At 40.9% G+C, this 27,336-nt stretch overlaps 1 protein-coding gene across 4 annotated transcripts; it reads right to left on the minus strand.

The window, feature by feature from the left end:
- Positions 1-2,920: 2,920 nt before the first annotated feature.
- Positions 2,921-27,076, minus strand: trdc (T-cell receptor delta constant). Of its 4 annotated transcripts, none has more exons than XM_073029464.1 (5): positions 26,965-27,076; positions 6,937-7,260; positions 6,344-6,391; positions 5,078-5,188; positions 2,921-4,049 (listed from the first exon to the last, which is right to left on the minus strand). In XM_073029464.1, exons 1-4 carry the CDS (start codon positions 27,002-27,004, stop codon positions 5,079-5,081), a joined length of 522 nt encoding a protein of 173 aa, XP_072885565.1. In that variant the 5' UTR covers positions 27,005-27,076; the 3' UTR covers positions 2,921-4,049; position 5,078. The 4 variants fall into 4 exon arrangements, with proteins under 4 accessions (XP_072885565.1, XP_072885564.1, XP_072885563.1 ...); XM_073029463.1 differs by lacking the exon at positions 26,965-27,076 and adding an exon at positions 25,410-25,522; XM_073029462.1 differs by lacking the exon at positions 26,965-27,076 and adding an exon at positions 18,366-18,540.
- Between the last annotated feature and the right edge of the window lie 260 nt (positions 27,077-27,336).

Below are 27,336 nucleotides of genomic sequence, written 5' to 3' on the forward strand. Positions count from 1 at the left end.
CATTAGTCCCATTGTTATATTTTCCCCACATCATCGTCAGATTCCCCCTATTTTGAATTCAACTACTCGCCTAAGAAGGGCAATTTACTTCAGCTAATTAACATTTCTGGGAAGTGGGAGGAGATTGGTGCACCAGGAAGAAAACCATGTGGTCACAGGGAGGACGTGTAACCTCCACTCAGATCGCACTAAAGATCAGGATCCAACCAAGGTCTTCGGGATGAGAGGTTCCATTGGCTAGAGTTCGCCCATGGTAGCGCTAGGGTAAGAAAGCCAACGTGAAGTGTCGAAAATGAAAACTGCTGGAAAAATTCAGCAGATCGTGCAGGGTCTATGGTAGAAAAACAATTAACGTATTTACACTTGGGATATTGAATACATAAGATATCTAGGTGCTGGGACCTGGAGTAACCAACTGCTGGAGGACCAGAGCGGGTTGAGGAACACCTGTGGGGGAGGGGAATTGCTTGATACACTCAAAACTGGGAGTAAGCGGGTTGATGCAGAATTATCGGAATAAAAGTCAAGTATAACAAGTTTAGAGAACCTTGTTTATCGAGAGATATTGAGGACCTGGTTAAGAAAAAAGATGGAGTTGCACAAAAGGTATAGGCAGAAAGGAGGCAAATGTAAGATTATAAGAAATGCAAGAAAAAAACAATAAAGAAATCAGGAGGGCTAAAAGAATGCATGATGTTTCTCTGGCAGACAATTTCAATGAGCACGAGCTTCTGCAGATATATTAAGAAAGAATGGACAGCAAAGGACAAAACTGGAAGATCAGACTGATCATCTATGCATAGAACCTAGAGTTATGGGGAGATCATAAATTCACATTCTGTATGTGTATTTAATCAAGAAAGTCTGTAGAATTGAGGCAAAGGAGCAGTGGATGCCGTCGTTATGCTTAGAAAGGCATTTAAAATGTCCCACAAAGGAGGTTGGTCAAAAAGGTTCATTTAAGCTGAAGTAGTGAAGTGCTTTAGACATTGACCCCGAGGAAGAAGCCAGAGAGTGATCGTCGATAGTTTTCTTTATGACTGGACACCCGCGAACAGTGGTGTACAGCAAGTATCTGTAATAAGGCAGTTGCTGTTTGTCAACGATCAACGATCGAGATAATAATGTAAAATGGATTGGTAAATATGGGGATGGAGACTGGAATGGGGTATAGTGGGCAGGAGTATCTGGACCATCTGGAATATGGACTGAACAATGGCTTTGAAGTGCGAGCTGTGGACTTTAGTTCGGTAAAACAGGGTAGGACTTACTCAGCGAGCGGCAGGACTCTGAACAGCGCAGTAGAACAGAGGGATCTGGGAATACAGATCCAAATTTCTTTGAAATTGGGCTCACAGTTAGATAAGGTGGTAAATACAGCCTTCGGCCCATTGGCTTTTAGAAATCAAAGAACTGGGTACCCGAGTGGTGCTGTTATGTTGAAGAGCTATAAGACGTTAGTGTGGACCAGTTTGTAGTATTATATGGTTACATTAAGATAGGGAAAGATGTTAAATCGATTGAAAAAGTGCAGAGAAAAAAATCAAGGATGTTGCCAGAACTTAGAACCCCAGTTAGAGCGATATAGGTGGGGTAATTTCAAGCAGGGTTTCTCCACTGCAATTGGGCAACACTAAAGGTCATGGGTTAAGGGTAAAAGGTCAAATGTTTCAGGAGAACACCTTGACTCAGAAGATGCTGAAAGTGATGAAGCAGCTGTCAGCAGAAGTGATAGATGCGGGTTCTATTTTGAACATTATATGTGTACATGGATGGGATGTTTATCTAGGGCTATGGTCCCTGTGCATGTCGATGGATTCGGCAGATAGACAAACAACTGAAAATGCGCAGATGCTGGAAATCAAAGCAACACACGCAGAATGTTGAAGTAACTCGGCAGACCACGCAGAGTCTATGGAAAAGAGTAAACAAGTCGACATTTCGGGCCTGATGTAGGGTCTCGGCCTGAAAACTCGATTGTCCTGCTGAGTTGCTCCAACTTTTTGTGTGTGTACACAGGTTAATAATAGATGAAAAGAGTAAGAAAATGCAAGGGGAGTCAGGAGGGGACAGTGGAAGGAGAAAGTGGTGTGTGTTATGCTGGAACACAAAGGGTAACAGTACTGGAATGTGGTAATTAAGGAAGACATTCCTATGAGTCGTCAAGGCAGAAATGAAACCAGTGCTAGATGGAGAAGAAGATAGGTGACATGGCTGTAAACTGTGATGTTGGTACGTGGATGGAACGGGTAAGAGAGAGAGAGCTTCCAGACATAGGGAACGATATCAGTCCATTGGAGATTCTAGGGAATAAAAGGGGTACGGAGTGAACCCACTTTATTTAGAGGGATTGCTGTCTTCAGAGTGCAGAAAAAGATGTGGGGGTTTCATAGCAAAATGCTCAGAGTTCGATAGAAAAGGCAACTCGTTGGCATTGAAAGTACAGAACAAATTGGACAGCATTCAACAAACGTGCTCAAAATGCGTCATATAATTGGCATTCCTACTATTTATGTAGCGTATGTGTAGTGCGTGTATCACTCATAAAATGGACTGATATAAGGCTTCTCCATCAGACTCCCTATAACTTGCACTGTCCATCTCCCCAAAAAGGCAGCCTCAAGACGCGCACGAGGATACCATCAATCCCAAGTACTCTGCCTAGATACTCACCATCCCGATAGAAGCATACATTTGTTGGGTAAATATTCTGTAACCCCCCTCATACCCTCACCTATCCTATACAACTGGGTCTGAGAACGCCGTTAGCGTCACCCTCATCATCCCATTAAGAGATTAGCGTCCAACATTTCCAAAGGCTCCAACATGTCTCAATGTGTTGCAAGTATTACATGGTTCCCATGTCAATGGCATTAATTCAGTTCAGTCCATTTTGAATAGAGATAAATGGAAACCAGGAATCATTAAAGCAGCATATTTATTCATAATCGCAAATAAAAGAACAGAAAACATATTATTTCTGGACACAGTCACTCAAATTATTGGAAGAGCTCATTTCTCCCTGAGCAAAACATTAAATATATATTTGATTTTCAGCTGCGTTGATAGTAATAATAAAACAAATTACTTGTATGTAAAGAGACAGGCAATATAATGACGGAGCTAATCCCTGATAAAAAAATTCTTAGCATTTACGAAATCAGAAATTGCTGTTTGGCATCCAGCATTTCATTTAATTAGATAGAACGGCAGCATAGAAAGGAAGTGGGAGTGATTGCATAGGTACGCCGAATGATATCACATTTCCCGCCTGATGCATAATCCTAATTATGCTTATTCTTTGGCTGGTTGACATAAGCCAAGGCTGAATGGCCTAATTCTGCCCTTGCGTCTTATGATCTTCTGGAAAAATTTCATTCTCCAGCCATCATACAGGTAGCACAAGGCAGCCCTGTTAAAGCCCCTGCAAATAACAGCATCGCGATAATTTGTCCATACGTTCACTGTAATTCAGAAAGGAGTTTAATATTTAGGCTGATTTCTAAGGCAATGTGAGAAAGAAATGTAGGACATTGTAAAAGGTGGGCTTGGTGGGATAGGAGTGGAAGATGAGCTTTAAGTGACCAGCAATTTCAAAAAGTTGCTTCGGCCAAATTGAATGAAATCGCATCCTTTTGATCGAAACGTTTCTATAACACTAATAAAGCACATAAAACTTGAAATATATATGCGCTGAGTGTAAAATACAATTAACAACCCAGTTTCATCTGGAAAAAAAGGGCATGTTCATCTATGGTGCCTAGGTGAGTATTTAATTTTCTTTGGCGAATATTTGACATAAGGCATCCAACAAATACTACAAAGCTACTCCATCACTGTACTGCATAGAAATTAGACAGAGATATAACTTAGAAGCGTTGGATAATATTGGACCGGTCATTTAAATATACACATGCACATAGCAAAGGGACAGTGTTCCGATGTGAAGTCTCCGGCACTGGGCTCCCAGCGGTTTGTGTCAAAGCACCAATCCATTCCAGCGGAAATAATTCTTACTTGAATTTAAAAGAAAACACTGGCGCCGATAACTGGAGGGGAAAGAAAGAAAGGATACAGAAAATTAGCAAAAAGTTTAATTTCAGCAATACAGTAATCTCCTCTCTATCTTGTTTGATACCACGGATTCCCAAGAGCCTAGCGTCCTGAAGGACAGTTTAGAAATCGCAATATTTGGGATCAAAAATGGCCATGAGGCCCTCTCAAGGTTTCAACGCCATTCCAGGAAATCAGGGAAGGACAGGAAACCCTAAATCTACTTTGACATGCTTTGCAGCCGCCCCTTAATTTTGTTGCCTGGCAGCTACAATCTGACTTTTGCTTATTGATAATTCACAAGGTACACAACGAAATTCCGAGTGCACGGAAATGGGCCCTTCAAGCAATTCCGAGGTGTTGCAATTTGGGAGGGTATATCAGGGTAGGACTTACACAGTGAATGGTAAGTCACCGAGAAGTGCGATAGAACAGAGGGATTTGGGAATACACATTATAATTCCATGCAGGTGACGTCATATATGGACAGTACATGAAGATAGATTTTGGCACATTGGCGTTCAGAAATCAAAGTATTGTCTATGGCGTTTGAATGCCATGCTGGAGATGTATACAAAGTTGGCAGGTCTCACTCGGAGTACTGTATGCAGTAACGGTCATCTACTTACGGGAAGGGCATTAATACGATTGCAAGTACTAAAGGACATAACCGATTTTTTAAAAAATCGTTGGTACCAGTCTCTATAGCCAGGCGATCATCTTCTCTGCATCTAACCTTTAGAGCCCAATTATAATGTTTCACCTATCAGTAAGACAACTCCACATATCCCTACTTTCTAGAGAAGGCGGCCACAGTCTTCAGTACCTCCTTTTACAGGACAAATCTGTCACACCTGAAGACATTTTGGTACTGCTTTCACAGTCCTGCATGAAAATGGGGTGGAGGTCACTTTGTTGGGTGCAGAACTGAAGCGTTCGCAAGAGTGATTTTTAAAGCATTGCCATATAATACATCCTGCAGGAAACTGCCTCTGTTCTATGAATTTATGCCAGGCAGCCTTACCTTAAATGATCCAAGCTCTGGCCGTCATCATGACGTTGAATGCAATGCTCTTCAAAAACAGAATTCGCAAACCAATCACCGTCAAGGACATAGAATTCTCTTCTGGTAAATCTAAAATGATTTTCAAAATAAATCATCAATTCAGCAGAATTTCATTTTTGTGTTGAGTTCTCAATAATTTTCATGCAGCTTTAGAGGATATTTTGCTGGATTCGTGTTCACAGTTCATATAATTATGCCGGTAAAACCGTATGATGATTTCTTTATGCATTAATTTAATTACACAACTGCCTACATGTCGGCCTTTCTATAGACTACCATTACCACCTATCCATATGTCTGCCCATCTCCAAAGAGTGAACTCTCTTCCCAATGTGTGATCTTGCCTCTGGGTGAAGACTGTAATTCTACATAAATAATCACGTATCTGTATTATTGGACATTCTAACTTGCCTCTCCCCTCCCTCTGTCTTTCTCTATGTACCGTTTGGAATTATTCTGTATTTCTATATATCGACGGCATGCTGGGTAAAAAGGTTGCCCCTCAGATTCTTAATAAACTATTGTGTGCTTTTATGTGAATCTGATCAACTAATTATGCTACTTATAATACGAACATTCATCTGTCTATCTCTCTCTATATGTATGTATGTACAGTATTGTACACAATCTCAGACACACATATGTAGCTAGGCTGCCTAATGATTTTCTACAGTACTGATTGTGTTAACTCGGATTGTAGGGCAAGTTTGTAAATCTGGCGGGAGCAAAGAATGTTGGCAGTAGCGAAGGTGGAGGGCCGCGGGAGGGATGTTGGACAGGTGGCAGCGAAAGAGTGCCAGGGCCGGGAAGAGGGCATTAACGCAGACACACCCTGCTCTGCGAAACCAGGCAAGGTCAATTGAATGCGAACAGTTGATTATTACACAAAATATTTCTGGTGCTTCCTTCTCTCTCATTCTCCCCGCCATTACCCCTGTCTACAATAAAGAACCATATCAGAATTTCGTTTATCATCACTTACGCATGATTTTTTTTTTTTTTTGCAGCAGGGCAGTCCAATATATACAATTAATGCAGTGCTATTCAGCAGTCTCAGGGAACCCAGCTATATATACGCGCTTAAGACTTTTGGAGAGTATTGAACGGATGTATGTATGTATGTATGTATGTATCTATTTATAGCCACCCCATTCCTGTGTACACCAGCGCATTATCTATCTAGCTTTGAGTCTATCTGTTGACCATCTTCGCTCTGATTACCACCTTTCATCTTTTCGCTGCTTGTCCATATTTCACATGGTTTGACCGTCTCTGCAAAGCAAAAAAAGGAACATGAATTATTAATCGCGTCTTCGATTTCGTTGTCATTACTGACATTACCAGTGCCATTCCTGTTCGAAAGGCTGCGACTACACTTCAGCATGAATAATCTCACCAATGTTTTGATTATTTTGCATTGATTAAGCTCAATCAGTGTTGACTGAGAGCTCTGTATCTCTTTCGCCGCACATTAGTGAACGAATTAATGCTCCGATTTTCCAACAGATTGCCGTGCACATTCCACGTTTTTACGCAGCAATGCGAAAGAAGCACTTCTCTTATAGAAGTGTTTGCAGTATGAGAAGTCAACCTACGTCACAGTCTATTCCCTTGCAACATTTAGTGCAACAATGATGTACTGGCCAAATGATTTCCATTCTAAAAATTTTTACTGAGCCCGATCACATTGCTGCTTGTGGTCTCGGGTTGTACACAGATTATGTGCCTGGCTACCCTGCAAAGGATGCTTTTTTAGCATCAGCAATACTTCTTATTTGCAAAATTCAATTCTTTTTCACGTAATGTATAACACTCACCTGGTGCAGTTTCATTGACCATGACGAATTTCTTCCCAATTGGATTGTTACTACGCTTGACCACACACGTGATGTTTGATGTCTGACCTTTTGAAAGAGGCGGAAGGAAATTGGAACTGCTGTAATATCCGTCCTCTGTCACCACACTTGTCCTGCTCGATGTGGACTGTGAACTACGAGACATTGTGACTTCAACTTCCTTGGGGTAAAATTCGGAGGCCAGGCACACTGCTGGTGGTACTTCCGGCAATTCGCCGGCATTCCCAGTGGTTTTCAGGGGTGGGTAAAGGATTGATACTTCTGGTACTTTTTCAGGCTTGTTCTCTAAAATTTCAGAAAAGGAATTAAAAACAATGATCAGCGACCACTCATGGCAGACTGCAGTTAAGTTATACCATGGTTTGTTAACCACATGTAACATAGATGCTGTAACACAGAAGGTGGTACCAGGACTATGTCATTCGGCTCTTCAATCTTCTCTGCCATTTGTAGCCGATTATTTCAAATTCAGCATCCCGTCTTTGCTTTATTTCCCCGCCATTTGATTTTTTTTTCATTTTTGGGTCTGCATGTGAATCCTCTTCAATATTAATTTACGTCAAATTTATTGTGTTCCAGAAAATTCCACAGTTTTGGTGAGGGAAACCCTCGCCCTCACTCTAGCCCTAAGTGGTGTTTGATCCCATGTTCTGGACTTAACTGGACGGAAAAAAGTCAGTCTTGGAATTATACACTTATTTTGTTAAGCTCCGGTGACATCTTTGACATTGGTTCTAGAGCAGATTATTATTTTTTTTAAGAAGGAAAAAAATCAGTTTCAATTGACCTAGGTATAAGAGACAGGCGATAGAGACATGGGTGACAAGTGAAGTGGAAAATCTAGTCACGTGGAAGAAGGCAGCATACATGAGGTTTAGGAAGCAAGGATCAGATGGGACAATTGAGGAATATAAGGTAGCAAGAAAGGAGCTTAAGAAGGGGCTGAGAAGAAGAAGAAGGGGGCATGAGAAGGCCTTAGCGAGTAGGGTAAAGGAAAACCGCAAGGTATTATTCAATTATATGAAGAACAAAAGGATGACAGGAGTAAAGTTAGGACCGATTAGAGATAAAAGTGGGAAGATGTGCCTGGAGGCTGTGGAAGTGAGCGAGGTCCTCAATGAATACTTCTCTTCGGTATTCACCAGTGAGAGGGTACTTGATGACGGTGAGGACAATATCAGTGAGTTTGATGTTCTAGAGCATGTTGATATTAAGGGAGAGGAGGTGTTGGAGTTGTTAAAATACATTAGGACGGATAAGTCCCCGGGGCCTGATGGAATATTCCACAGGCTGCTCCACGTGGCGAGGGAAGAGATTGCTGAGCCTCTGGCTAGGGTCGTTATGTCCTCGTTGTCCACGGGAATGCTACCGGAGGTTTGGAGGGAGGCGAATGTTGTCCCCTTGTTCAAAAAAAGGTAGCAGGGATAGTCCGGGTAATTATAGACCCGTGAGCCTTACGTCTGTGGTGGGAAAGCCGTTGGAAAAGATTCTTAGAGATAGGATCTATGGGCATTTAGAGAATCATGGTCTGATCAGGGACAGTCAGCATGGCATTGTGAAGGGCAGATCGTGCCTAACAAGCCTGATAGAGTTATTTGAGGAGAAGACCAAGCATATAGATGAGGGTAGTGCAGTGGATGTGTTCTACATGGATTTTAGTAAGGCATTTGACAAGGTTCCACATGGTAGGCTTATTCAGAAAGTTAGAAGTATGGGATCCAGGAAAATTTGGCCAGGTTGATTCAGAATTGGCTTGCCTGCAGAAGGCAGAGGGTTGTAGTGGAGGGCTTATATTCAGATTGAAGGCTTGTGACTAGTAGTGTCCCACAAGGATCTGTTCTGGATCCTCTACTTTTAGCGATTTTTATTAACAACCTGGATGTGGGGGTAGAAGGGTGGGTTGGCAAGCTTGCCGACCTTTATGTTGGTGGTGTTGTAGATAATGTAGAGGATTGTCGAAGATTGCAGAGAGGCATTGATAGAATGCAGAAGTGGGTTGAGAAGCGGCAGATGGAGTTCAACCCGGAGAAGTGTGAGGTGGTACACTTTGGAAGGACAAACTCCAAGGCAGAGTACAAAGTAAATGGCAGGATACTTGGTAGTGTGGAGGAGCAGAGGGATCTGGGGGTACATGTCCACAGATCCCTGAAAGTTGCCACACAGGTACATAGCGTAGTTAAGAAAGCTTATGGGGTGTTTGCTTTGATAAGTCGAGGGATAGAGTTTAAGAGATGCGATGTAATGATGCAGCTCTATAAAACTCTAGTTAGGCCACACTTGGAGTACTGTGTCCATTTCTGGTCGCCTCACTATAGGAAGGATGTGGAAGCATTGGAAAGGGTACAGAGGAGATTTACCAGGATGCTGTCTGGTTTAGAGAGTATGGATTATGATCAGAGATTAAGGGAGCTAGGGCTTTACTGTTTGGAGAGAAGGAGGATGAGAGGAGACGTAACAGAGGTGTACAAGATATTAAGAGGAATAGACAGAGTGGACAGCCAGCGCCTCTTCCCCAGGGCACCACTGCTCAGTACAAGAGAACATGACTTTAAGTTAAGGAGAGGGAAGTTTAAGGGGGATATTAGAGGAAGGTTTTTCACTCAGAGAGTGGTTGGTGCGTGGAATGCACTGCCTGAGTCAGTGGTGGAGGCAGACACACTAGTGAAGTTTAAGAGACTACTAGACAGGTATATGGAGGAATTTAAGGTGGGGGGTTATATGTTCGGCAGGTTTTGAGGGTCAGCACAACATTGTGGGCCGAAGGGCCTGTATTTTGCGGTACTATTCTATGTTCTATGTTCTATAGTCATTTATTAAAAAGAAGATCCGATTGTCATTTGAACAATTTTGGAGCTTCCAAGAGGAAGACACATTTTTATTGACCTTTACAATATCCCAGGGAACACGTTGCCCGCATCTTCTCGCTCACCAGGATTGTATGAGTTTTAATGAATTCCCCTCTGTTCCCTAACTCTAGCGAATGCCAGCATTGACAAGACATACATCTCCCTCTCTCGCTGTCTTTTTTTTTCTCTCTCTGCCCTTCTTTATTTCTCCCTCCATCCCTCACCGCACCACAGTCAGTAATAGATATCTGTCTCTAGCTATACGTCTATTCATCTATTTGTCTCCTTTTTATCTATCTCTCCATCACTCTGTACGTGTATGTTTATCTTTTCTTCTCTCTGGCTATATCTGTATTTCTATTTATCTATCTGTATCTCTTTTTATCTATCCGTCTTCCTATCTATCTATCTCTCTCTCTCACTCACTCTGTATTTGTATGGTTGGCATTCCCTCTCTCTGTCTCTCTGTATCTCGATCTATCTATCTATCTATCTATCTATCTATCTATCTATCTATCTATCTATCTATCTATCTATCTATCTATCTATCTATCTATCTATCTATCCATCCACCTATCTCTCCCACACTCTGTATGTGTATATTTGTCTTACCCTCCCTTTTCCTCGCTTCTCCGCTCTCTATCTATCTATCTATCTATCTATCTATCTATCTATCTATCTATCTATCTATCTCTATCTCGCCCTCTCTCTCTACCAAAAAGCTCGACACCATCTCGTACAAAGCAGCCATTTATCCTGCCACCTCATCAGCCGTGCTGAATCACCTTTACCAATACTGGTAGGACATTCTCGATGAAAAAAAACTACACTGCATCTTATTTCCTAGAACATTCCGACAGCTCCCGGACCCACCATTTATTACTTCAAAGATGGTTTATGGCATTACACAATATATATATATATATATATATATATATATATATATGTATATATACTGTGTAGTCCCCTCGTGAAGTCTCGCTTTATTCTCACCTGGAAATACTAGGCCAATTTTCTTTTATTTCCGGGACACACTCGTCAAAGTCTACTTCCACCAGTATTGTGGACATATCTTTGGTAGCCGCTTTGCAATGGAAAGAAATGAAGTGCCCCACTCCATCCTCTTACGAAATTAAGGGAATATAAATGCCGACAAGTAAGAGAAGCCTCGGCCCTGAACGCGCGCTGAATCAATCATTGGTTCCTGCGTAACATCGCCAACCACAGCCGGCTGGTCTGAGAAAGACCCGTGTATTCCCATTCTCTGCATTTTATCTATAACCAACTCGCATTCAACCCTAATAAATTCCCGACAAATGCATTTGTCTGATTTTGTTGCCCAACGTCCATTCTTGATCATCAAAGCGCTCCATTTTAAAATACAAATACAGCTTTGCAAATTCCTTCCTTATTTTGTCCAAAAGGACAGACAACGGTCGGTGGCTATAGTTTATTTCCGTACTGGAGGAGGGTAAATCCCAGTGTTCTCCTGTAATTCTTGTTGCTGAATTTAGTTTTCTTTGAGTGCATACCACATCTTCTAAAGTTATGGGTAGTAGAACATTTGACTGCATTTTAAATTATGCAAAAGGATTTAAGTTGTCTACTGAAACGGGCAGCCATGCGGTAAATGACTTTTAAGTAGACAGAAATGTGATGTAAAAGGTATTGATGGAACGAATGAGGCAGTGGAAAATATTCTAAAAGGTATGCAACAATTAGTGAACGCGGCAGGAGAGCCTAGCTAGGGCTAATTAATCACATACATTGTGAGCTTTATCGAGAAAGGCATTAGACGATAAATAATACGTCAGTGGTAACTTTATAAAACACTGGTTCGGCCTAATAGAATCTTATTTACCATGCCAGTCGTTGCGTTATCAGAAGGATTTGAATGTATCAGAGAAGGTCTAAATTTAGGGTATTGTTTTCTGTTCTGAGGGCAGGAGTTACAAGGCGAGATTTGGGGAATTGGGTTAGATTCCTCAGGGAAATAAAATACTGATGCGAGATTTGATGGAAATAAATCGTCAGAGGTCTGAATACAGCAGGTCATAGAAAATTGATCCTTGTGGTCGACAGGAGGAATAGTACATAGTTAATGGCAACCAAAATAAAGGCAAACAGAATGCTTTCATGAGGGGAATATATGTTTGTGACTTTTGAAGGCCTGAATGTATTTTGCGTCCCTCAATGGAAGATTAAAAAAAAAACTGATAAAGAAAATTTGATAAGGTTACAATATCTTGTAACCTATCTAGGTACAATATCTAGGTCGAGCTGTGACAGCTGGGACGGATAAGATGTGTCGAATCCCTTTCTGAGCTGTAGCCATTTTGTAATTCTAAGGTATACTTTCTCAAAGCTCTCCACGTAACTTTTCAGCCAAAAACTTTCTTTCTTGAATCTGTATTGACTCTGCGTAATCGAAATTATATCTTTTAAGTGGCTTCATATCATTTGCTCGATTATACACTCCAGCATTTTACCACCCGATGTATGATAAACCTTCAGAGCTATATTACTTTTCTCTCATTTAGTGGGTTAATTGATCATATGGTCACGTTGAACCAGAAGGCCTGCCAATTTGCCGTATCTCCAAATTGGAAAATAAAAATAACATACAATATGGATGCTGTTACCGGTATTCTCCCTCTCACCGAAAGTTTATTCTCCAGTCCACACCATTCAATTTCGCACCAGCATCCATAGTATTTTGGAAGACATGAAGCTGGGCAGCAGATCTATTTCAAATCTATAAACATTCGGACAGCAGTGACTCTACTTCCAGGGAAGGCCAAATAAAATTTGCATGTCTCCTTTGTCACACACCAATTGGTTTTGCAACTGCTCTGCTGGAAATCGCAATAAACTGCAGAATGGTGGAAACAGATCATCACTTCAAAGAAACAATGATTCTCTCTGTGAACTGTGTTTGCAGCCCATTTTGTAAGAAGCTAACATATTCGAGAACCCCTTTCACCCCAGTAATTTTCCTTCACCCCACTACGTCGGCAGATGATATGAAACTTGTAGGCACATACCAGCAGATTCAAGGGATAGCGTCTATCTCCCACCCTGTTATAACACTATGAACGGTTCCCCAGACGGCAAACAGATTCTTGACGCTACAATTTACTTCCTAGTGACCTTGCATCTTGTTATCAGCCTGCACTCTCTCTGTAAACACAACATCAATTCTGCATTCTGTTATTGGTTTTCCTTCCAGCTACCTCAATGCATTAATGTAATAGAAATGATCCATGTCGATGACATAAAAGAGATTTTCTTTGTTCCTCAGTACACGTGATAATAATAAACTCATTTACTAATTTACCAATTCGTTACTTTGAGGTTGGTTAGCTTCTCAGATATCTTTTTAACTAACACGAATTTATTTTACCTCCCCCCCCTTTATTGTAGAAGGAACGGGGTTCTACTGTTTCCCACAGAAGCATCTTAAGAAAAAGGACGGACAAGTAGGATTTTTATAAGTTATCCGCATTTTACTTGTTTCTCATTAAAAAATATTCTCACCAGCATATACCCTCGGAGATATTTTTTTAACTTTTGATATATATCCATTGAAGATCTTAATGCCCAATTCACTCCTTGATAATGTGCTACCTTATAATATGTTTCCTTGATTGTGAATTTCGGTATTATTTTTCCTGAATTTGGTGACTTTTGCAATTCCTAATACCTCTTCACATTTATTTTGCCACATTACAAATCGAAATGTAGGTTTAGTTGCCTGCTGTGAATTACATAGTGTAGGCTGTGCGAGGAGAAACAGGATGGAGTTGATCGATATATGAAAAGTAATGGGTTGTCAGCGAATAACTTGGAAAGTGTATTTAGTGGCATTTCTCTGAGATGGCATTCCCTGAAATCACAGACAGACCTACTTGCGTACTACGGACAAGCTCAGAAATATAACAAACTCAGGTTAATGTAATTCCAGTTTACATCAGTTTTGCACACTTCATTTGACAATTTCTTATTATGCTTCTTTTCAACCTTTTCCTCCAAATTATTTGATGTAATTGAAATCCCTTTACTGTACGTTCTTTGGCATAGAAGTTAGATTCCGTTCTTCCAAATCCTGCCCGCTAGTGAATGCCTCATATTTTATTATGTTCAGATTCAACACCCTGTCTGAACGCATCACTTACAGAACGAATAAAATAAACCATCATTTAATCGGAAACCATTAGCACAATGGTTAATTTAAAACATCTCCTTTAATTTTTGCTCTTGTACAATATAATGGAATCTTGACCTCTCAATCTATCTCATCGTAGCCTTGCAACTTATTTATAGAAACTATTGCACTTTCCTGGCAACATTTTTTTAATCGACTACGGTTATCAAGGCTTACATTCAGTTGTCAGTTTTAATTTTCTCTCTTTCCCTATCAAACGTCGGTGTGGATGGAGGTGGATGTGCGGGAGAGTGTTATATTTACCGCCATACGATTCCAGGACCTATGGAGCTTTACAAGCTAGTAAGTAGAGAAGTTATTCTCTACAATCAGCTGTGTTTACTGATGTAAAGTTTACTCTTTCTTAACACTTTACTGCTTTGACAGAGATACATTGAACAGTTTCTCAATACGAAACAATTCAGTGTATGAACTTATCAGCTGGCTGCCTTTTATTCTGCTGGCAATAGCCGTGAATATTCCAGTCACGGCTGCTTAAAGAGAAAGCGATGAAAATTCTTCGACCTAAAATGATAAACCTGTTTCTTCCTCCACACCCACTACACGAACTGTTAATTCTTCGAGCACATTTATGAAGATTTTATGACATACTGAATATCTCACAATAAACATATTTCACTGAAACATGATCCTTTAGCTTCAGTTTAAAAGTAATCTGAGAAAATAAAGCAAGGAATATTATTTTCAGTAGCAGTTGGCTGGTAACAGGATATAATTAAAAATAGTTGAGAGAGGGGCGTGGGAAGACGTTTTTAAGATTCAAATGCAAAGTAGTCAGGTCCAAGAATATTATAAAAAGTATATAAGGAGTAACGTTCCAGGTGAATTTAACTCTAAAGAACATAAATAGGATAGGAGAGAATATTGGAAATATATATGAAAGGTGCGAAGACGAAAGGAATTCATGGTGGATTTATTCTTGATTTTGCTGCAGCAAATAGTCATAGAAAAATGGACACCGACAGAAGTTCTTCGGCCTAGTGACACCCCGCTGATCTTTAAGCAGGTATTTACAATGCTTATGCGCAGATCCAATTCTAATTACCCTGCATTAGATCTTCACAGACCTCACTGCAATCTCCCGTTAACTCAATTCTGCAGCTCACTTAGACACAGAGAATAATTTAGAATGTTCAATTAACCTGAAAATCTTCATGACTTTTGGAAGTTGGGAGGGGCGATAGGAACGGACACCCAGAGGAATCCCTCGTGGTGATAGGGAGAGTGTGAAGACTCCATGAATGCTGCACCGAGTTCAGTATTGAACCTTGGTTTCTGTCTTAATGAAGTAACAGCACTACGAGTTGAGCCATTGTGCAAAGAGGTCTCGAATTTCGTGTTCAATGCAGTCGCTACATGGGTGGGTTACAGTTCCCCTTAGAATGAACTTTAAGTGACTTTATTTCTATCGCCAGTTTCTCTCCCCGCTATTAGCTATCAGCCAGCAACAAAAACAAACAAACTAACAAACAAACAAGCATATACATTTACCAGAAGAAGAGGATGTTCACACTTATTTGGCACAGCTCACAGCTGTTAGCTGGGCCATGCTGCCAAATATGAGTGTTTAAATATAATGTTCTCACAAAGAATAACCCAGCCCAGACTTTTCATTAGACCTGAACTAAACAACTTTACAAATACCCCATGTGTTGTAGGAATCTTTGTTATCCGTGCGGTTGATGCAATTAGCCTGCGACGGGACGTTCTATACAAAACATTGTGCGTTTCTCTGCCTGATAACTATAACACAAGCCCAAATCCAGGAATCGCCCTAGTTAGGAGGACATTTTTGTGCATGAATCCAGGAAGCAATCTCCAAATCTTTATATATCAATTGGGGTTCTTGCCTTTCTTTCTATTTTCATTAGAATGGAAGCAAATGCTCAGCGTGATTGAATTGATGACAAATGTTGAGCTCAATTAAGAAGCGAAATATGTGGCTTCGCATTCTATCACCGTTCATGGAACCTTTATCACCAGGACGGGCTGAAAGACCTCTTATTTTCAGTAAGACTCCAGGAGAGTTATCATGCAGCGCATTGACGCACTTTCCCCACTAACAACCAGGACCATCAGCAACAATTTCATCCTGTTCACCCACACAGCCAAATTCCATTCCCCAAATATGATTTTACACCACCGAACTACTTCCCAAGTAAAATACGATGGAAAACACGAGTGCTACTTAAACAGGTTTGTGAAAAGTAAAAGGCGATGACTTACTGGGTTCAACGGTGAGTTTCGTGCCGTTTCCAAAAATCATCTTATCTGTATCACGGTGTATTCAGCTGCTACAAATACTGCTCTTACCACATAAGAGACCCTTCTATGGTTTCTGAGCAAAATACCTTATTCTGCATTCTGAGGGCACTTTGAGTCTACATTTGCTTGCCATTTACAGTGGAGTGGGTACATTTCTCCCATCCTTAGCAGCATCACAATGAAGCTTCGTAACACCAAAACCCAAAATAACTTGTTTTTAATCACCTCTACAGTGGTACTGAAATGCATTACATATTCCGAGCTGGTGGGGACGGGACATAAATGTGGGGTAGTGATGACCTTCCAGTTGTCATATAGATGCCTTCCTAGTTCCCGGGAAAAGGGCACCATGGAGATGATGCCGAAAAATTTGGAGGACTGCGGATGTGAGACAGATTGGGGTAGTTATAGTTTGGTCAAATATTGCAGACGCAGTGTTAGATTTTAAGGGTAAGACCTGTAAAGTGCGATGACGGAAAAATAAAATCATGGCAGATTCATTCTTGATTTTGCTGCAGCTGCATAGTGTAAGTAAAATAGGACACCAACAGAAGTTCTTTGGCCAGTGGACACCCTGCGGATCATTAATCACACTTTCACAATGTTTATGCAGGGAATCCCATTCTAATCTCCTTTCTTTGGATCAACATAGGCCCCACTGTAGTCTTCCATCAACTGACCTAATAGTCTACAACTTACTTACACACAGAGAATATCTTAGAGTGTTAAATTAACCTGAGCATCCTCAACACTTTTGAAAGATAGGAGGGTCGAATTGAACGACAACCCGAAGGAGCCCTCGTGGCCACAATTAGCCCGTGAAATCTACACGGATACAGCGCAGTGTTCGGTATTGAACCATAGCTTCTGTGTTAATGAGGCAGCAGCACTAAGAGTTGAGCCATAGAACCATAGAACGTTACAGCACAGAAACAGTACTTTTAGCCCTTCTTGGCTGTGCTGAACCATTTATCTGCCTAGTCCCACTGACCTGCACCTGGACCATACCCCTCCATACACCTGTCATCCATGCATCTGTCCAAGGTTTTCTTAAATGTTAAAAGTGAGCCTGCATTTACCACTTCATTTGGCAGCTCATTCCACACTCCCACCACTCTCTGTACAAAATAACCCCTCCCCCAATGTTCCCTTTATACTTTTCCCCCTTCACCCTTAGCCCATGTCATCCGTTTTTTTTCTCCCATAGCCTCAGTGGTAAAAGCCTGCTTGCCATTGTGCAGAGAGTCTCCAAATTTATGTTCAATGCACTGGCAACATGAGCGGGTCTCTGTTTCCTTTAAAATGAGCTCTAAGTATCTTTGACTTAATTTCAATCGTATTTTTCTCTCTCCGCCGTCAGCTAGCAGCCGGCAGCAAAAAATATACATCAACCAGAAGGAGAGGATGCCAGCTCTTACTTGGCCCAGCTGTCAGCTGGTTCCTGCTGCCAAATATGAGTTTGCAAGTCGAATATTCTCACTTCAAGAATAACCCAGCCAAATCTTTTCATTAGCGAAAAGTAACCACGAATTGAACAACTTTACAAGTACCCCCTGCCCCATGTTGTAGGAATTTTTGGTATCAATGTGGTTAATGGAATCCGCCAGCGAAGCTTCGTTATATATAAAGCATTTGACTGGGGGCTTATCTTTTAAGTTCGAAACCCTATCCTTTTTGCTATCTTTAATAGAATGGCAGCGACGTTCAGTTTGACTGGAATTGATTACAAGTACCTGAGCTCACTCGGGGGAGGGTGTGAAAAGAAGTAGATTAGAATTCTATGACCCTCCATGGACCTATTATCTTCACGACGGGCTGAACGACCTCCAAAGTGCGGTGAGACTCTGGGAGAGTTGTTGTCATGAATATTGTCGCAATGTTCCCACTAACAACCAGAATCATCACCAGCCACTTCACCCTACATTCACCTGTACAGCCAAGTCCCCTTCCATGAGCAAAATGTTAAACCACATAACTAATTCGCAAGTAAAACCTGATGGGAAACACGACTGTTACTTTAATAGGCTTATAAAAATCAAAATAATCCGACTTACCTGGTTCCACCGTGAGTTTCGTGCCACCGCCGAAGATAAGTTTATTGTCACTGTGTGAACAGCTGCTACAAATACAGCTCTCACCACATAAGGAACCTTCTATGTTTTCATAGCAATTTGCCTTATGCTGTATTTGCGTGCAATATATATTGGAACCCATATAATGCTCCACTCTTTTCTAACTTCACAAAAAAGCTCCATAACTCCAAAACTTCAATTTATTTTTTTATCAGCTCTACTCTGATGCTGAAATGCATTACATGCTCTGGGCTGGTAGTAACGGGGCAGAGGTGATTTCAAGTGGCAGATTTCCAGTCCTTGTCATCGTATCGATGTTCTCCTGGTTCCAAGAAAAAAAGCACCATGGAGATGATGCTGATGAATTAGGAGGAATACAGGTGTGAGAGAGATTGGGGTTGGTGTAGTCTGTGCAGTTACTGCAGACGCAGTGTTGGACCCTTAGGAGCGAAAGGAGGATTTCAAAAGTAAGACCTCGAAATTGGAAACTCCTGGTTTGCTGTCAGTAATCAAATACATCACATCCATGTGCCACCCTTCACCATTCCAAAGAAAAGCATAACAAGAAAATAAGGGGGGCATTTCGGCAATTGTGTCAAACTTCAAAGTGGTGGAGATGGTTCCAGGATTCTTCAGGCATTGGGACCAGCCCTGGTGCATGCAGAATTATTTAAAAATAAATGCTTGCTATTGAACAGGACGGGCTGATATCCACCTCTAGAGTGAGGGAGTTTAAAGTGTAATGCTGGTGGTGGGGTTGTGACATTCAAGTTTTAGAGTGTTGCCTTAAGGAAATAGAAGTAGAATGGATGAATACAGAGTAGTAACTAAAAGCGGTGATTAATGCTGCAGAAGTTGTCCTACCTTCAGTGTATTTTAGATGGATGAAGAGGAATAGATGGAAACCTGCACAATATATGCCGGCAAACGCAAAAAGTATAGGGAATAATGTTGATAAAAGGACAAATCACTGTTTGGGGATATTATGTGGTAACCAGAACTGTAAATTGGTTTAGAATTGGTTGCCTTGATATGTTCCCTGTCGTATAGCTATATTTAGATACAGATTGTTGAGAAAAACAGGGGCTGTCAGTTTGATAAAGCGACGATGTTACCAAGTCACAAAGAGATAAGCCAGGAAATAGACATTTCAGCCCACTGAACTGCCCCCACCACCCCCCAGCATTAACCACCTATTTTCATGAATCCTCATCGATCCTTGTTTTTATTTTCAAAAAGAAAGCTTCCTTTCACTTATCCTATCACTGCAGGTAAATTACAGAGGCCTGTTAACGTACCGGCTCCGTGTTCTGAGATTGTGACACGCAGTTCGAGACACGTAGACAAACGATGCATTATCTGTAAATTTCTGTATGGAGCCCCGTAAGAATATCATGCATACACTTCAATGAGATCAACTTCCGATTCTTTTTTCCAAATTCAGGCGAGTCTTTCCGAAGTTATTTTACCCCCTTGCAATAATGCAATCGCGCTACAATAGAAATCAACCTCATGAACCTTCAATACATTTCCTTCTTTGCATTTAGACGAGAGTTGCCTATGTTATCCATGTGCTGCCTAAACAGAGATTTGTAAAACTGCATCAGAGTTATCTATTCTTACATGAGATTGTTTTTGCAATAAGCTCCAGTGCACCACTTACCTTCCTAATTCGTATTCATGAAGATCTCAGAGTCCCTCCTAATAGATTTCAGCTTCTCCATTGACACTATTGTATTTCTTCCGGACAAAATGGAATATCTCATCTTTCCGTGTTATAATACTTCTGCTATCTCCTTGCCAGTGCATTTATCTACTGTATTCCTAGAGGTTTCTCTGCATCCTCCTCACACCGACACTACATCCACGTTATCCTGTACTTTAATATAGATTGCATAAAGCAGCACAAATCCCATCTTCCCTTGATTCCCCTTCGCTGATTTTCTGACGTAAACCATTCTCCAATTAGTATTAAAATTTCGTATTAACCCTGGCAACCTGTTCATATTCTATACCTTCACAGTATTGTTCGGGTCAATTTTGATCCGGTCCAAGAATCCCCTTATAACAAGTGCCTATATAAAATTTTGAACCACAGATCTATTTAGAATGTACCAATAATCTATCTTATATTAATAAATGGGTGATTAATTCTTAATTAATATTTCAGAAATTTAATATCAATTTCAATAGATACGGGAAAGTTGACCTGGAACAGCCTCAATGTACAAAGATTTGTCGCATCTGTACAATAGTATAAAATATTTAAATATTTTCCTTTTTGCGCATTTTGGGTAACTTGGAAAAGTCATCACATTTCGGTTAAAAATGGCATTTAGGGTGTTTTTCCTGCTGTCAAATGTCAAAACAGGTCAAATTGGCCCGAACATTATACAAGGGCTAATAGGCTTCGTATTGAGTAAGCCTCGTCAATGAATGAAAAAACACAGGAAAATATGGGCATGAGCAGACCATATGGTTTCCCAGCCTTTCCCACCATTCATTATGGCTGATATTCTGTATACAAGTTTCAACTCATTTTAAAGTTCGGTATAAACCTCAATTCTGCGAGTTGAAACTGCACATTAAGTTCTCTGATCCGATATGCTGCGCAGAATTGCACGTAGCCCCGCTTTATTCCAGAAAATAATAATTATGTGCTCGATATGTGAATTACAAATACAAATCGAGGGACACTCATTTGATCAGTGTTTCTGTTTCAAGACCGCTTAGCATACATTAATTCGACTTCAATTGTCTCATATGCACCTGATATACTATGACCAACAGTTTCTGTTTATGTTACTTTGCAGTTCATATTACTCGAACTCAAACTCCAAGAGGAATCAACATGCAGCTTATTACACTCCACGATTAGCGATAGTATGCACAAATCAGAGGAGCGTATTCTGAATAGTCATGATACCCAGGTTAGGCAACACCTAGAATACTGTGCTCAGTCACAGCCATTGTACTTGAGGATGTTTGGGAATGTCCCAGAATACACTCGGGTTTTTACCAATTTTTCTTCCAGAAGCAATAAATGACGAGTCCTAACTATAAAGGTAGAGTTAGGATTGTTGTCCATGGATGGAAGTAGATTTACTAGCGTTAACACCATTACGAGATGTGTAGTTAATGCTTGAGTGAAGAGGGGCGGAGAGGGGGAGAGAGAGAGAGAGAGAGAGAGAGAGAGAGAGAGAGAGAGAGAGAGAGAGAGAGAGAGAGAGAGAGAGAGAGAGAGAGAGAGAGAGAGAGAGAGAGAGAGAGAGAGAGAGAGAGAGAGAGAGAGAGAGAGAGAGAGAGAGAGAGAGAGAGAGAGAGAGAGAAACAGACGATGGAACACGGGGGAGGAAAACTCTTGTAGAGGGGAGGAGCGGCGTATTATCTATGAACTGCCTTTCACCCGAAACACTAGCTGCTTCTTTTTTGCGTTGATTTTGACAGTCCAGTATTTTCTACCTTTCTTTTCAGTTTTTTGACTCTCTTTGATCGTATCCTTTCCGAAGTGTTTCTTCCTCTAAACCTGACTTAATCCCTGCCTTCGATAGTGCTGCAATTGTTAATTAAAACTTACAAAAATATAATTGGGTGAAGAGATGAACGCCTATATAGTAAAATTTAAAGTTACCGTGAAACATTCCTGTATTACTGTATTTTCTGTAATATTTTGTCACTGATGACTGCGGCATTAGCACGGGGCTACAAACTGAAGGTAGCATGGCCTGGATAAGCAAATATGCCAGCGAGAAATGTTGCGCTTTAATTTGCTAACTTGGCTCTCCGTCGACATTCACTGTAGCTGAGAAAGAATAAATTCAATGACTAGGAGAAGAAACCTACACTTACTTAGTAAAACTGTGATCTGCGTCCCGCCGCCAAATGTTAGTTTAAATTCACACATTAACAATAACCCAGGTACAAATCATCCAGAGGACTAACAGGCCTAGTGTCTAGCAATTACACTGATAGCCTCTTCTGCTGTAGGATTCTGATAAGTTATTAATGAGGTCAGTGAGTGTGAGTTCATTCTGAGAATGAACCTGACAGTGTTGCATTGTATTTAAAAAAAAATTCCTGGTGAAGGGAAAGCTTTATTGTGGAAATATCTGCTGCCAAATTTGCTTTATTGAGGCCACAGAATCTGCAGTTATTTTTGTAGTGATATCACTAAACAGGATTTCTGTTCATTCTAGATGTATGACTCTTAATAGAGCGGCACAATGAGAGTGCCACAAACGATTCGTGTCGCTAATGTTAGATCCAATGTTGTTAATTGTCGCTTTACAGCTGATAATTACCACGGATCCAATTTCCCACTGTAACAAAAAGGTAACATTACAGAAATATTGTCCACACACTTTGCAACAGGAAGTCAGTGTTCTCATTAGCAGATAAACATGGACTTCCTGGATTTCACAGTACGTGCAATACAATTTCTGAAGTTTAGGCTTGGTATAAGCGCTTGTTCACCCGAGCTTCAAAAAAAATACAGCTCTTGTCACCATCAATGGCGGTTTAGGTTCCGGTCCGGTATTGCGTTTTGCGCACATCTCAAAATTATAATTAATTCCATTCTTGGGGCATCCACCTCGCTCATCCCAGGAACAAACGCAACAGAAAGAGACGATATTTGAGGGGCGATTGATAAGTTTGTGGCTTAAGATAGAAGGAGTCAATTTTAGAAAACCAAGCACATTTAGTTTTCAATATAGTCCCCTCCTACATTTACACACTTAGTTCAGCGGTCGTGGGGCATACGGACCCTTCTTTGTAGAAATCGGCGTCTTGAACCTCTAGAAGTGATTCACAGCGGGGGGTGTGATTGATAAGTTCGTGGCCTATGGTGGAAGGAGACGAGTTATCCAGCTCTCATTACATGCAGCTGCAGGTCAAGTCTTAGGATCCGTTTGCTCCACTACCGTTGGGCTAAATGTGTAAATGTAGGAGGGTACTATGTTGAAAACTAAATGTGCTAGGTTTTCTGAAATTGACTCCTTCTACCTTCGGCCACGAACTTATCAATCACCTCGGATGCAGTCGTTGAGCACGTTTGCCTTATGTAAGACATTGATTAGAGAGAAGGGGTGGGGATTGAGGGGAATAAACTCAGTTAATGAGATGTATAAGTTGATGTGAGGGTCTTTTGGATGGATTGAGAACTGACTTCGTATTTAAATTCTTGAGGCATACATTATGAAATATTGACTTGACGTAAAATAGCAGTTCAGAACCGATTTTTTAAATGTAGTATGTTATTATTGAAGACCAGGATTTAATACCTTCATCCCCTTTCAAATCTTGCGCTTTTGAAGACCTGTATTCCATAGTTGAGATACCACCACATTTATTCTCTGACGCCTAACTCTGGTACCGTTCAGCAGAAAATGGCATTACTCAGAAGGGAAGGAAAACACTTATTTGACACAACTGCCAGCTGCGTCTCGTCGCCGAATATTAGCTTCCGCTGTCTCAGTTATAATTTCCCAGGCACAAACCTTCCACTAGACCAACCTGCCCATATTTCAGCTTTTGCACCTTTTCGTGCCGCGTGACACTATAGTTTAATCGAGCTGTCAGTGAATGATAAAGCCTTTTACTAAACAATAAAATAAATAGAAGTTAAAACGTAGAACTTAGAGCAGAAAGTTTGGGTTTGGTTCAGTGACCAGCAATTAGCAGAGTAATAAAAAAATGTAGAACTCATGTGGCAAGACTGTTTCACTGCCATATGTTACTTTTCCCTCACATCTATTCTCGCAGTTCTAGTCACCCAGATGGAAACCTACCACTGTACAACGTTATAATTTCTAGCTATTGCTTGGGTCAAGTATTTGCAATTCTGCCTATAGCCGAGATCAGCAAATGGAACTGGTGATGCGCATACAGATTTCATCCGAACAGCATAATTCTGTATTTAGCGCTTTCCCTGCTAGAAAGAAGTTCTAAATTGTGCAGGAATCGAAGTTCAGGAATTAGAAAGCAAATCCCTCTTCCCTAAAACACTTTACAGAACTTGAAGCTATTGCAAGGGAACTTCAGAATGTACTGCCTCCAGATATCGTAAACCTGCGTTTTGACCAAAAATGAATAGTTTTTCTCAACAGTCAGCAGGTCGAGCAGTATCTGAGTCTGATAAATTTTCTAAGATCTGGAACATTTACACTGTTTCTTTCTCCACCAATTTGACATGGCATTCTGTTTGCTTGGCCAGCTATAAATTCAAATTAATACTCCAAGCAACTATTGACATACTTAATGTCACTAAATTGTCATGGACACAACAGCCACACTGCTAATAAATTAAAAGTCAACTTTTCTGGATTCATTTTGAACATATACAGGAGATGTTTGATGCTCTTGGCTTGAGATAGGGTGCCAGTGGTGTTCAGTGTGCGGTGAGGTTATTTACGTGTGAGACTCTCTTGATTGATGTCTTCCTACGTGCGCACTCCAGGCATGCAACAAGAAATCACTCAGTTAAAATAAATACTATCTTGCGTTCATCTTCAGGACAACAGTACATTCAGTAATTCGACCTTTTTGCTGCCAGATCTTGTCACTGCAGCTGAGCAGTTCAATATCTCTAGTGTATATAAATGCTGATACTGATTGGATGACTTTCACCCTACTACTAAGCTGTCGCTACCATAACGTTCTAGCGACAATATTAAGACTCCATTGATCAGTGTACGTAAATTCTCAGAAGGAAAACGAACTCACCCTCTTGACAAAATCATCGCCTGTAATGCCACCAAAGTTCAGCTTCTAGCTAGACAATAGCAATGCCCAGGCATAAACCAGTCACTAACCATCGAGACCATTTTCCAATAATTATGTTAATGGCCTCATAGCATGTTCTCTTCAATGTCTGTGTTTTTCGTACTATCTGTCACTGAATGATAACCCCTTGCACAAACTGATAAAGTAAGCTTAAAATAACGCACCAGTGGATGCAAAGGACATGTTCTGTTTAGAAAAAAGCATAAAATAGCATCAACCAGAAGCAATGGAACTGGAACTTACTTGGCAAAACCGTCAACTGTGTCCCACTGCCAAACACCACTCTTTGTCTCCTGTAATCGTATATCACAGACATAAACGCTCATACATAATCCTGCAACTTGACTGGCGAGCTAATTTCGAAATAATGCTTGGGCTAACATGTTTGTAAGCCTTAGGATATTCAAACACACACCAATGGAAATTGTACTATCAGTGGACTGATTGCATCGAAGGTAGCATTACAATACCTTCACCTCAAATAAACCGTTAATTCGAAGTCATTTATTTAGCTACATTAACAAAACGTTTGGAAGAGTTGCTGCTTGACTGAAAGAGACTATTAGTACCAATGAACTTAGGTTATTTTTTTCCAGAAGTTATCACATTGTCGCATTTCCCGGTACCACACTCAAAGCTGAACAAATTAATTACCATATTGTCAACTCAACTCCCTTTTGGAAATCTGATTCAGGCTGGCCTTAGCACTTCTCGAGAGAGCTGACATATCCTATTTGGGTGATATTTCCCCTTACACAGTTTCTTCTTTGGTCAAAGAAAGAATTCGGCATATCGGATCTCCTCTGTCCACAAATGTCGTCTATCTCCCATGGTTCTCTCCATCCAACCATTCCTTTCCAGCTAGAGCAGTTACCCCCTTCCATTCCAACAAACCCATTCACAATAGGTAAAATCTCCAGCAGCAATTAAATGTCTATGCCCTTTGGAATATGGGGAAACACAGGAGCTTGGTGGGGAGTGGGGTGGTCGGGGGTTCGGCAGTGGCTCTGGAACTCAAATAATCACAGGAAGAACAGGAACACCTCAGGGCAGCGCCCAAGTTCGTAGAACCATCCTCCAATTGGAATAACCTGTCTGCATTTACACTATTCAAGTCCCCAGTTTGTCAAAGTCGCTTAATTCTCTTCCCAACATCATTCTCTAGTATGGTGTTTTCCCCTAAGTTCCTCATTATAGAACCATTTTAGGAAATCTTCCCCACATCCATGAACTTCAGCTCTTTCCTTCCAGGAAACCACGAGAATACTTTATATGTGGCCTAAAAGGTCAGTCAGCGCTCCAAATGTGGCCGATCACAAGAAGAATTAAGCTTGTTGTTAACTTGCAAATAGAAAGCAACAGGTTCTACTCCATCCTTCTGCACATACACGTGGGAAGGATGGTGACTTCGGTTTTCGGGGACGAGGGGTAGTGAGGGGTGCAGAAATTATGCAGATCGGCGTTGCGCATCGATCAGTGAGCGGCTTTATGTCGCGTGCCTGCCTTGACAGTTTATTTCCAATTTGTTTTTAAGGTATGTTTGAAGGCAATTAAAGCCTTGAGACTGAATGTGATTCCGTATTCCCTGTCATTCCAACAATACACGGAACAACATTTTCCTGGCATATTTTGTGAATGAAGCTCACGTTTTTATCAAATGGAGTATATTGAAACTTTGATAGTGTTTGAATGACTTTCTCCCTACCGCTAGGTCCTCATTGCCTTAGCTTTCTGGCAATTACAAAGCACCAGTCAGCAGTAAATAACGTAGCTGAATTAAAAAAAAAAACTGACTTACTTGGCACAACTGTCAGCTGAGTGCCGCCGCCGAATATCATCTTCCTAGTTCTACACAGTAAGAATGAGTAAGGCAAAAATTTGCTAATCCACTACCGGCCCCAATTATAGCAATGACACCAACGGCCTTTTGTGGTGTTTTCTAATCGCAATTTGTCAGTGAATTTTAAAACCTTGCACGAAGTGATACAGCAAGTATCAAATGCTGGAACTTTGCACCAGAGAGTGTTTTATTCTGTTAGTCGCAGAAAAGGACTTCAAACGTGAACATACAGAATTGAAACTGACATGCAAGACTCTCAACGTAGTGGTACTGCCAAACGTTGTCTTAACAGTCGCATCGAAGCAGATCATAGGACAACCGCCCGTCCAG

The sequence above is a fragment of the Hemitrygon akajei genome, chromosome 25, assembly GCF_048418815.1.
Source record: "Hemitrygon akajei chromosome 25, sHemAka1.3, whole genome shotgun sequence".
NCBI classification, from domain to species: domain Eukaryota; kingdom Metazoa; phylum Chordata; class Chondrichthyes; order Myliobatiformes; family Dasyatidae; genus Hemitrygon; species Hemitrygon akajei.

Coding starts and splice junctions, on each gene's coding strand:
- trdc (XM_073029462.1), bottom strand. CDS start 18,525: ATGGGTTCCAATATATATTGCACGCAAATACAGCATAAGGCAAATTGC. Junction 7,261..18,365: donor GAAACTCACGGTGGAACCAG/GTAAGTCGGATT, acceptor CTGAAATTTTAG/AGAACAAGCCTGAAAAAGTA. Junction 5,189..6,343: donor AAGCAGCGAAAAGATGAAAG/GTGGTAATCAGA, acceptor AAATCATTTTAG/ATTTACCAGAAGAGAATTCT.